The 13,339-nt window shown below is 43.5% G+C and overlaps 1 protein-coding gene across 1 annotated transcript in view; it reads right to left on the bottom strand.

Moving 5' to 3' along the window:
• SPRED2 (sprouty related EVH1 domain containing 2) overlaps window positions 1-13,130 on the bottom strand; it is a 161,427-nt gene extending 148,297 nt beyond the window's left edge. The window contains exon 1 of the mRNA XM_073628210.1: window positions 12,735-13,130. Within this exon, the coding sequence (XP_073484311.1) occupies window positions 12,735-12,760 (26 nt within the window). The 5' untranslated portion in view covers window positions 12,761-13,130. The remainder of the gene's footprint in view (window positions 1-12,734) is intronic.
• Window positions 13,131-13,339: the final 209 nt, after the last annotated feature.

The following is a 13,339-nucleotide window of genomic DNA, read 5'->3' on the forward strand; positions in this document are numbered from 1 at the left end:
CTCAGTCAACATGAGGGATTTTTACCACCTGGATAAAACTAGGATGAAGCCAGAAGCCACTGTGCCTGTGTCTCTAAGGTGTGCCAAGCACTCCAGGCTGAATAATGTATAGTGCCAAGTAGCTCTATACACACAGTCACTTGACAAAGTGTCAGCTTCTTGCCCCACTGTCCTACACTAAATGACTATTGTATCTATCAGTGGGTGGCCAAGCTGCAATTCCCATCCATATGAATTGCTCCATCTCACTCATACACCTGACAACTTTTTATAGGAGTATGGATGGAAAGTCTCTCTCTATGGCATTGCCCTAGCCTAGCCTGAACATAATGCTTTTATTTGGGGGGGGGGGCTCCGCAGTGGGATGCTTGTCGAAACCCTGTGAACAAAAAGAGTGAACCATGAACACACAAAAAATTGCAGGAGGGTACAGAAAGGGTCTAACCTCCGAAGAGGAAGGACTTCAATCCCGTAACCTCCTCCAGGGTGCAAGGCCCCTGACAGGGGCAAGCCACTCTATGGTCTACCTAGGTTGAAACCAGGTGGACCCCACTCCTTAACGACCCGTTGGAGGCTGGTCCTCCAAGTACTCAATGGAGAGCTCTCCCGAAGAGAGACCCCCTGGTTGGTTAGAGGAAAAAGACCCAAAGGCCGCGGACCCTCTCTCTGACATCTTGCACCCTCTGTTTCTGCCAGAGAAAACAAAAAAACACCAGTTCAATGCTAGTGCCCACAGTTATGTGTCTGCACATAACACATCATCGTCTTTCACCAGTTAGATCATGCCAAACAAGTAGACATCCATACATATTTGTTTACAGTTCTTTTTCAACTGACATTTTCATACTATGTCCAGAATATGTCAAAGGAACACCCTGTATGCTGTCGACTACCGCTCCAAGACGTCCATACCCTCATATAGACCATATACTGCTCTATCATTTCGATTTTATTACATTCACCTTTCTAATATGGGCGCCTTACAGCCAGTTAAAAGGGGGAGAAAAAAAAAAAAAGGACTTGAGTTTCCACTTCCTATACAGTTTAGCATACTTCATTTCCATATAAAGGGCTGAAAACGCAGAGAAGTTAGAACGACCACTAACTTCCAGATGTTCATTCAAGGCCTTCCAGGTTAGCAAGAAGATGCTGAAATGGTATCAGAGGCTTTATGTAACATTGGTACATAGCATTAGTATAAGGCAGATTCTCCATAGCAGGCACTGCATCTATTTCATGTAAACACCAATCAACGATATCAAATATGCTCTGTATACTCCGAACATCTAGAAAAAAGGTCCGGTTCACCCCAGAATCATACAGAAACGCGGTGCACATTTCTGTGCGTTTCTTTGCAGTGCCATTTTTAGCACCAGATCGCATATAAAGTAGTGTGTACTACTTTTGAAATCCCTTGGTATTGCAGTACCATGAGGTTGGGTGCCCGCAAGTGCACTGCATTTGCGATCTGTGCTTGGAAAAAACAAAAGCATACACTTCTGCATAGTGAATCCAGACGTAAATCTGCCGAATAAAAAATAAATACGGTAAATCAGGCATTGCCACAATTATTAACTAAAAAAGCCTGAAATGCTCCACATGGTCACGAGGTGTGTGAAAAAAAACCGTTGGGGGCGGAGCTGTGTGACATAATTGCACAATACCCAAAAGTTAAGGTATTTTTTCCAGATCGCAAAGACAGTGCGTTTTTAATGCGATGTGGTGAACCCGCCTTTCCCGCACAGCATTCTGGTGTGAACTGACTATAACTGTACTCTGGATACAAAATGCACACATTGCACTTTTACAATACTTGGTCTTTGGATAAAAGTTCAAATATATTTATTACGGAAATCAACAGGGCTAATTCTACAAATTGAAGTGTATGTAAACCCTAACAATCAACTATTCTTATTAACCTCCTTTTGACCTGGTAAAGAGGAACTTCAGTCTGACAGGGCGCCAATCTACCGATCAAATTCTGTACAAACCAGTGCCCCACACATTGATCAAAATTCAGCCAGTTCAGCAGGCATGTATGGCTGGCTTTAAGAAAGTGGGAGCGGCACCTGTCATAAAAAGTGACCAGTTTCCCAGGGTAGGGAGTTACGTGGCACTTTCACTTTTGAGTGAAGGTCCTCTTTAAATAACAATCGAGGGCTCATGCACATGGCCGCAAAAAATACTGAGGTTTTTTTATCAGTAGTTAAAGCTTTTTTGTTAAAAGATCTGAATGTAGGTGTATAGTTTTCTATGGGCCCATGCACACAGCTGCATAAAGACTTGTGCTGCAGTCAGATCTGTAAAAAAAAAAAAAATAGAAACAGGGCTACCTGCATTCTACCAACTCAATGACACTAGATGGATTCCTTTAGAGGCTGCCTGTATCCTAGCAATGGAGGACACTAGGTGGCCATAGCCATGTACGTCTCATGTTGTAAAGCGCTGCACAAACTGTTGGCGCTATATAAATCCTGTATAATAATAATGTCCTAGCAACAGAGGATGCTAGGCAGCAAATGCCACCTGCGCCCAAGCAACAGAGGATGCTAGGCAGCAATAGCCACCTGCGCCCAAGCAACAGAGGATGCTAGGCAGCAATAGCCACCTGCACCCTAACAACAGAGGATGCTAGGCAGCAATAGCCACCTGCACCCTAGCAACAGAGGATGCTAGGCAGCAATAGCCACCTGCACCCTAGCAACAGAGGATGCTAGGCAGCAATAGCCACCTGCACCCTAGCAACAGAGGATGCTAGGCAGCAGTAGCCACCTGCACCCTAGCAACAGAGGATGCTAGGCAGCAAAAGCCACCTGTGCCCTAGCAACAGAGGATGTTAGGCAGCTTCCTTGAGAAGCCACCTGCATCTTAGTAACAGAAGATGCTCGGGAGCAATAGCTGTCTGCATCCTAGCAACAGAGGATGCCAGATGACTTCCTTGATAAACAGCCCGTGTCATAGCAACAGAAAAATGCTAGCTGGCTTCCTTGAGAAGCCACCCGCATCCTAGCAACAGGGCCATTTACACTTTATGCATGTGATTTTTACTAAAATGCATACAAAGCAGTTTTTTGCTAAATCTCTCTGCCAGCAAGATCATGAATACTAGTGGCCCTTATCTTCATGCTGTGTGCATGTACTCTGAAAGTGACTTGTTTTATTTGTTCAGTAAGTGCAAAAAACCCCACCGATCTCCGGTCTCAAAACACAGCCCCATAGAAGCCTAAGGCTTATTTTAAAAAATAAAAAGAGACCCTGTCATAAACTTAAAGCACAGAAAAATCAAGCCCTTTAAATGCTTACCTGCAATGTTTTTCCATTCCATAATTTTTTTGTATTCACTTGCAATGTGCTTTTGGCCCTACTAGAAAATTTGACTAGTCAATTCCCTAGAACAGCACCCTATCTCCTTGAAAATCATAGCCCCTATGGCTATAGGTGGTTCTGGGAATGCAATTGCTCTATGTGCTGGCACAGCTCCGTGTATTCTCCTTACATAACCTTTTTATGTAGCTGCCAAGGAAGGAGCAAAGGGAAATTATATAGAGCAGCAGTCTTCAAATTGTAGCCCTTTGCTTCCCTTTATCTGGCCCTTGGGACATTATTCCACCAATTGACACCAATGATGGAGCACCACTCCCCCTACCAACACCATCAATGGGGCACTAGTCTTCTCATTGACAACATTGGGGCACTATTCCTCCCTTTAAAACCAATGATGAGGAACTGAGGCTAGGGGGGGGGGGGGGCAGACTGTAAATTGGCCCTTTGCTTAGAGAGTTTGGAGACTCTTGATATAGAGTGTCAATTGAATGACAGGTCTTGGTCTGCTGACATCACATCCATATAATGGTGGTACTCAGCAGCAGTCTTAAGGCTTTTGGATGATCACACGAGGGGGGCTTTTACTAGTAAATAACATGCATAAAATACATTTAATGCACAAATAATCTATGGGAAGGAAGTTGTTGCAATGAATCGTATGGCAACAGGGTCTCATCAAGGTTCACCAAATATCTACGCTCATGTGAAAAGCATTTCACACAAGCATATCTGCAAATGCAACCCAAGGTAGAAAACAGAATACAGGCTGCTGGGGCTTACTAGTTAAACATTCCAAGAGGGAGCAAACAGGAGCAGTTCACTATTAGGGATTACATACACTTTAAATAGGACTTCCTCCTCTTCACCAAAAATTACTCATGCATGCATCTCTGCATGCTGACATCAAATCATCTTACAGTGCTTTGGTAAATTAAACATTATGATGTTACTTACATTTTATGTCTGACCATTTTCTGGTCTGTAGAGACAATTGGGACATTGCCAGGACCTCACAGATGCCCCCTGGGAAGGCAACATCAGCACTGCCTTCATAAGAGATCTTGCCTGGTCTTGTGCATGCACCAATTCTAGGTGTATTGAAACTATTAGAGCACTTTGTTTTGCACTGCACATGCGAGGGTTCTTGGTTCTATGAAGCCTATAGGCATGATTGTCTTTTGAACAGTGCTAAGCCCATGTTCCTATTGGGCTGATTTGGCATGCGGTTTGACATTTGATTTCGCATGCCAAATCGACTGCTACTGCCGGCAATGGCAACGTCCGAATCGGTGCGGCACTGCACAGATTCCCAAAAGTAATTCCCGTACTACTTCTGGTGACTTCGGGGGTGATTTGAATAGACATCTGTGCATGAACCCACACAGGTCTGTCAAATCGCCCCCGAAGTCGGACTTCACTGCCAGTTTGAAATCGTGCGAGTTCAGCTTACCTCGCACGATTTCAAACCCACATCAGTGTGAACCACAAACATGCCCTAAAATTTTAATAGGCCAAGAGCCAGACCATACGCATTACAAGCAGTGCAAAAGCATGCGTGCCCTATTAGTTTCAATAGGCCAGGAAATGGCACATGCACCATATGAACTGCTGCAAAAAAGTATCCTTTACGCTTCATTAGCAGACTGTACTGCACATGCGTGAAAACAGGTGCAAATATCATAGGTGGTATTAAGGGGGGATCTTTAAGAGCTGAGTGCATTTCAAGCAGATAAACAGGTATTTTTCTGTAGTACATGGATTAAAGCACGGGGAAATGCACATATATCGCACAGATGTACTGCATCTTTTTTTTTTTTATTCTTGATATACAGTTCCAGCTACTCAAGATTGGCCAAAAGACAAACACGTGATTTATTTTCTATGAGGCAATCAGCCCACACATTCAGGAAAGATATAACCCCCCCCCCCTCAATAGCAGGTGGAGAGAAGACATAAAATGAAGATATCCAACACCACCGTGCACGCACATGCAGTGCGGCCCCATTCACTTATGGTACTGCCTGAAGATTGCAAAAAATTTGCTGCGGCCATTAAGCAAAATATCGCAGCCATTGCATGTGTACAATCCGTTAAACCGGGGGGGGGGGGGGGGGGGGGGACTTATCACAGCTCATCCACTTATTTTCACCACTATACTGCAAGTATAAACTAGCCCCCCTAAGAAGTGAATGTCAAATGACAATGCAGAACCAGCAATTGTAACATTAACTGGGGGAGATTTATCAATTCTGACACACAGCAAGGCAATGCTACACAGAAGCTAGGAGACCAGTTGATTATAATTATGTAGCTTCATTCATACATTTTTCACTCAACTGCTCTAAAGGCTCATTTACACTAGCAGTTGAGGGGCAGTAAAACTTCATGGTTTAAGTCTTTACTGCTCCTTAAAGGCAATGTCATAATGTGCTAGCATGCATTGCATACTACTAGCACATTATGATAGACTTACCTGAGAACGAAACCCTCCAGTGCCGCAATGTCACCATTGAGACGGCTGACATCTTCCCCCCGGTCTTCCTTCCGGGTTCGTGGCCTCCGGCTACATGAGTGGCTGTAGGCACGACGACGTCACTCCTGTGCATGTGCACAGGAGCCGCCGTTTCCGGCATGGACTCTGAAAGTTCGGCACTGTATGCCGGACCTTCAGAGCACATGCGCCGGTGATGTCATCGGCTGCATGCACTCTGAATATCTCCTAAACCGCGCATGTTTAGGAGATATTTACAGTAAAGTTTTATTATAGCCTTACCTGTAGGTACAAGTGGTAGTACAGAGTTTTCTACCTCTTTAACCGCTTTCACTAGCTAGAGAGGCAGCAACACACAACACCACCATGATGCTTTGAGCAGCAATTATACCCGCTGTTGCTTTCAGTGGGCACTGTGCCTATCGAGCGCGACCCATTCAAGCGATTGGGACCGCTCTGCAAGCACCCAGCAACTGCATTCAATGCACGCAGTGGAGCCACACTAGTGTGGGGTTCAAGATGGTAAAGTAGGCAGTGAGGAGGTGATATACCAACACCCCACCGCCTGTCAAATGCTCTCTAAAGAGCAATCCACGTTCGGATCAAACCAGTATGAATGAGCCTTAAAGTAGCACTGCAACAGAATAAGGGTGAATTCACACCACAACGTGGACCTGCCAAATCAAGTCACCGCTCTGGCAGGTCTGTGCTGTCGGCTGTGGTAGGGAGCAGACATGGTGCACAATTCAGCTTGCTTTTTTTGTGTACAAACTTTATTTGAAGTGTACAAAATGTACACTTCCTTCATGCCAATGTACCACAGCTTGTCTGCAGTGTGAATGGAGCAGATAGGATCGGTTGTTTCCTATGTGTCCCTGCAATGACAGACATTTTACAAAGCAGTGCAAATCTCAGTTGTGTGTTTGTTTTCAGTGACCATCACTTTCATCTCCAGTGATAAATTGTCTCAGACCTGTGCAAATCTCTTTCTGGGCCAGTTCCCACCGCATGCAGTCCAGTGCGTTTTTTTTTTTTCTGCAACAAAAAAATAGGGTTGCACCAATACTAGTATCGGTACCGATACCGAGTATTTGCACAAGTATCGGTACTCGTGCAAAAGCACCAATACCCGAAACCGATACTTTCAGGCTCGGCTCTTTGAGCTGCCAGTGGGTCTCCCCAGTGTTAAAGAAGTCCGGCAATTGGAGCTGTCAAAAAAAAAAAAACCTAGAACAAGCTGCATTTTTCCTGCACTTGACTGTACTGAAATATGGTCAAATGCGCTGGACCCCAATACAGTGATAAAATAAATAAAACAAAAAACAGGAAAAAAAGCATCTGGAATGCATCCAGAAATGCATCTAAAAATGCACCGGAACGTGTCATAAATGCGCGTGCAGAAATGCATCCGGAACGCGTTTTTGTGGTGTGAACCAGCCCTCAGTTTTCTGCCCACACATAGACTTTGCTAGATGGAAAAGCCACCCAATCTGCATCTAATTTTGCCACGTTTGCTTCATACATGCCCCACACTATTAATAAATGGAGGATATTCCAAACACGTTAAAGATGGTAGATCTGATGAACAGGGCTATCTGATAATTGTGAACAAGCTAATAACTATGGCGAATACACTGATGGGACATTGGGCTGTTGTTATGTAGGTAGGGATGTCAGGGGTGCAGATCTCATCTCCCCCCCTTCATTTAGAGGGGAGCTGCAAAGTTTTCTCAGCACCAGACTCCTGTCACCAAGAAGAATTCTATCGCCTGTTCTAATACTCTTAGGCCAATTGGTTACTTTGTATTACAACACCTTGGAATGGCCTTTCACAGCCTGACAGTTGCCAATGATGTGACAGATTAAAGCTTCTCTGGTGATGACTGTTGAACCTTGTTGGTGATAACTGAAGGGCAATGAGCGCATCAGAAATTCTCTTTACTGCACACAAGTTTCCGGACATATTGATAAGGGTTTGTGACTGGAAGCCAATAGTTCCTGTTTCTATGGATAACTAGCAAAATAAAAATAAGCAGTTACTGCAAAACCTCTTCTGGGATTTTGGGACAGACACGGGCCTCTTGCACACAGCAGTGGTTGATTTACTGAAAATGGACTCGGGGACAGAGAAAACTTTACAGGTTTATCTACACTTCTTAAAGAAGAACACTGGCCAGAAATATGATAAAAAGAAGTAAAACCATTAGGAAAAATTAAAACCAGATTATGCTACAATATTCACTTTCAGGTTAGGTTCACATATGTGCAGATTCGCATAAACATGTGAGTGTGGCCAGCTCTAAATGGAGCCAGTTCACACATGTCCAGGGTGGCTGCGGTGAGGTTTCCAAAAGGGTCCTGTGCATTTTTGGGTCCGGTTCAGATACAAATTCAGGGAAGAAAAAAATAAATTAAAATCGGACCTGAATCGCACCTTAATCAGTAAATAGAAACGCACCGGACCCTGGGCTGAAAAAAGCCCTGAGATTATCCCATCAGTACTTTTCTTCTGCCACAAGATGTCCTCAGTCAGATGGTCAACATCATTCAACCCACTTTCTCTGATCCCAGGTTGTCCTGCATCACCCCAGCCTATGACTGGACAGTGAAAAGAAAAGCAGCACAGTGATGAGTTATTTTCCTTATCTGAACATGCTTCTTGTCACGTACATGAACTGATTTGCTTCTTGTGCTGCTTCTTCTCTCACTCTCCAGCTCTGTTGTACAGGGGCTGCAAGAGGTTGATACCAGGTCAAATTCAGGAACTTACACTGCCTGCATTTAAAAAATAAATTGAACGGTGCCTTAATGATTACAGATCTGCATTCATTTGTGTAGATTGTAAGCTCTAAAGAGCAGGGCCCTCGAATTCCTCCTGTATTGAAATTGTATTGTAACTGTACTGTCTGCCCTCATGTTGTACAGCGCTGTGCAAACTGTTGGCGCTATATAAATCCTGTATAGTAATATTAATATTTATTGCTGCCTGGAGCTCTGCTTTAATTCCTTACTGTCTGTTACTAAGAGTGTCCTAGTTCAAGCGCATACAGTTATGTGGATAACGATTTGCGTAGATGCTCCCTATTTTAAATGAATAGACGCATAAACAAGTAACACATGCCTTCCCAGAGCTCACCTTCTGTAGGCCTGTATATTTTTGGATTATATAAATCAGGTATAGAATATTAACTTTTTGAAGTACGGTATACATGAAAGCAGTAGTGAAGCTTGTGATATCTTCTAAAAGTTTGGTGATTTTACAGCAAGCCCATAACGAAAAGCTCGTTCACACCAGCAAGCCGCGCTGAACACACAACAATGCTCATCCCAGCACACTGCACTGTTTATTGTGTTTTTGCTAAAACTTTAATAAAATGTTACAAGTGACATTTCATTTGTTTCTACTGCTGGCAGCATGGTGCGATGCGGTGGACTGCGTCACACTATACTGCACTGAAAAAAAAAAAAAAAAGTGTTGCGTGCGGCACTTTTTTTTATCGGCTCACACCAACCTGAGCCAGGGGTGTGAACTGACTTCATTGGGGAATGTGCTGGACATTCCAACACACCTGGTGTGAACTAGCCCTTAATCAAATTATAAAAATCTATTTAATTCAAAAAGAAGGTAGAAGTTTATCAATTCAATTTCATCCACTGAAAATAAGAAAATAAGCCTCACCAGTCAGGTCCATGCTGGTTTTTCCTTGGGGTCTTTTATTTATTTATTTTTTTTAAGCTAACAAGGATTTGTCCAGCCTTGCAATAATTCTCACGCAGTAACACTATGACCAAATTTTTGTGCAAAATACATTTTTAATATTCCCACCATAATTCAATGGATGCAATAGATAAGCAAACGGCAATCTTGCCAAAAGACCACAAAGATCGTAATACACCCCAAATACACACGAGAGGCAGATATAAGATCAGCAAATCCAGATGTGTGATTCCGCCATCCTCTGAAGATGCAGATTTTAAAACCATCATCATTGTAATAAATGATAATCAAATGATTCAGTACAGTAACCAAACAATTTATTACAGCTCTTGTCTAATAACAGGTTGTACATCATTTGCCTTCAGGCAGCCTTCAACAAGTCCACCCTACTGAAAAGGCTCATAATTACACGGTAACCAAAATTCCTGCAATGAATAGACGACCAAAAGGTAACCCAAACACAAAGTGCAAAGTGTTTCCTGACAGCATGGGCAGCGAGAAAACAAATTACAATGGCAGCAATGTAAAGATGCTATCGCTCGCTGGATGTCATACTTCTGCTTGAAACAATGAGACTAAACTTCCCCAAGCATGCAACAAATACATCAAGGGTAAAAGATATTAATCAGATATATAATGTTTTTCTTTTGTTTACAATGAATATGGTTACAGAGAAGGTAGCGAAGTGCTCAAAATGTGACGTTCTGGCATTCAGATGAGAAATTATATATATATATATATATATATATATATATATATATATATATATATATATATATATATATATATATATATATATATACACACACACATATACATACAACACACACACACACACACACACACACACACATATACACACACACACATACAAACATAATTTGTTGGCTTTTCCCTTAAGTTGTTTTTTTTTTTTTTTTTTTTTTTGCTTTGCTGCTTTTGTAGGTTTGAGCAGATACTGTTTCATCTTTTTGAAAAAAATAAAATAAAAAACATATAATAATTTATATATCTATCTCTATCTATATGGCTATAGAGATAGATATCTATATATATAGATATCTATCTATCTATCTATATAGATATATAGAGATATATATATATAGATATATATATATTTATATATATTTATATATATATATATATATATATATAAATATATATATATATATATATATATAAAATCTTTTTTGGAATAAATATATAATATATATATATTTTTTTTTAATAAAAATATAGTACAGTTGTTACATAACAAAACAAAAAAAAAACAGTAGCTGCTCATCACATCATCATCCATCCCAGCAAAATAATAATAATAAAAAAAGAAGAGCTATATTGCACAATGGGATAAGTCAACAAATCATATTAATAGGTACGACATTTTACCATGAGATAAAAAGGTCAACAAATGCTGATCTTAATAGACATGGATAACTGTAAGCCACATTATAATAAATGACATGGCGCTGTATTTCATTACTGTGTAATGGAATTTGCAAAGCAGTTAAAGCAGTTAACTGTTTTACAGAAGTCTACACGCTCGTCGCTCATAGGAAGCAACAGCTTGACAATACATGACAGCGATCAGCTCATTAAGCAATAATAAAACTCATTCATAAATATCAATTTAGAGTTTGCTTTATAAATGAAGCCATTCTGCAAACTGTTACTAATCTGAGAACCAGTCAACATGTTGATTATGTCATGGACAGAAGGCAATGCAATAATGAACAATAAAGACATTTCATCTGTAACATGTTGCTAAAGAAACTTGCATTTGTGCAATACAGCCACCATCAATGGCCGCAGGAGAAAGACCAAGTCCTAGCACCCTACAGCACACACATTCTACTAGCCTTGATTGCATGCAGATTGATTGGCTAGATTAGGTAGTTGCCCCTATGACATAGCGCTGGTAAATCTATAGTTGACTGCACAAAGATTATATAGTCCCAATTGTAACATGTATGGCGCTGCTACGGTTTGCATCAACAGATCACTGCAGAATGAGTTTAGAGACTGTGATCAGCGATGGCTTTAGGTGCCCATTTATCAGCATATAGGTAATACATGTACAACCACACTGACTACACAGCTGCAGTTGTTGCAGAGCCATCATGCATGTGGTTGCCAATCTTCAGCATGCTCCCGTCATCCCATTAAAATGTCATTCCAAATAAAGATATTGTAACCGAGGCTGGCTGTCTAGATCCAAGTCTCCCCTATAATCAGATCGTGATCCCCCCCATCCCCCCCAACATAATCACTGCTGTGCAGAGGAACATTTCTGCAGCAGTTGCCCACAAATGCATTTAAACATACTGCCTGCACCAGATCCCTGATGACTTCAGATCTCTGATGGTGGCACCAGATCACAGCACTAGATCCCTCATGGCAACCAGATCTCTGACAGCGGCACCAGATCACACCACCAGATCTCTGACGCCGGCACCAGACCACAGCACTAGACCCCTGATGACAACACCAGATCTCTGATAGCAGCACCAGATCACAACACCAGATCTCTGAAGGCAGCACTAGATCATAGTAGGTAAGGTCAATCTCTGATGACAGCACCAGATCCCCGAGGACAGCACCAGATCCCTGATCCCCGATGACAGCACCAGATCCCCGATCACCTCACCGGATCCCCGATCACCTCGCCAGATCTACGATGACAGCGCCAGATCTCCGATGACAGCGCCAGATCCCCGATGACAGCGCCAGATCCCCGATGACAGCGCCAGATCCCCGATGACAGCGCCAGATCCCCGATGACAGCGCCAGATCCCTGATTGCAGCCCAGGATCTTTGATCACAGTGGATAATCCCCGATGACAACACCAGATCCCCGATGACAACACCAGATCCCATGCCACAGGTTGCCAGGTGATCCCACAACATGATTAATCCCCCCGGGGTTTATTGCTGACCCTCTGCCAACAAAACAGCCCAGTGCTGGGCCCATCCATCCATACACACATCCATACACATATATATATATATATATATATATATATACACATCCATACATATATACATCCATCCATACACACATACATATATACATATATATACACATCCATACACACACCGGTGCGGCCCCCGGGCTCCCCCGTTCACACTGCACTATTCCCGGTCTGCAGACCCGCACACTCCCCCCTGTGCCCCGGATCGGGGGGGGGATCGGACACTTACTCCTCCGGGGGGGCTTCCTCGCTCATCTTGCAGCGATCACCGGCTCTCTCCCGCCTCGGGGGGCTCCGAGCTGCTCATCTTTCCCGAGGAAGGTTCGGACTTCTAGGTATCCCCCGGCTGCATCGATCGGGACCCCCGCCGGTCCTTCTCCCTCCTCCTTCTCTTCCCGGGGACTGGGCTACAGGCAGGCTACTGCGCCCCGCCCGTGTGCCTTCTCCTGCTGCTGGTGGCCCCGTCCGAGCCCCATCTCCTATTCCTCCTCCATGCTGCCTCCCCTGCCGCGGGCTCCCTGTGTAATGTGTGTGAGAGAGAGGAGAGAGAGAGCGCCGCTCACCCGCCGCAGGGACAAGGAGGAGAGAGACAGAGAGGAAGTGGGGCGGAAGCGATGACGTCACACTCCCCAGCAACAAGCAGCTGCGAGGACACGGGGCTCTGGAGGAGAGGAGGAGAGAGAGAGAGAGAGAGGAGGGGGGACAGAGGGGAGAGGGGGACACAGATAGAGGAGACTAGGGGGTACAGATAGAGGAGACAAGGGGGGAGAGGGGGACACAGATAGAGGCACAGATAGAGGAGACAAGGGGGGACACAGAGGAGACAAGGGGGTA

This window comes from Aquarana catesbeiana, linkage group LG04 (assembly GCF_042186555.1).
Source record: "Aquarana catesbeiana isolate 2022-GZ linkage group LG04, ASM4218655v1, whole genome shotgun sequence".
NCBI classification, from domain to species: domain Eukaryota; kingdom Metazoa; phylum Chordata; class Amphibia; order Anura; family Ranidae; genus Aquarana; species Aquarana catesbeiana.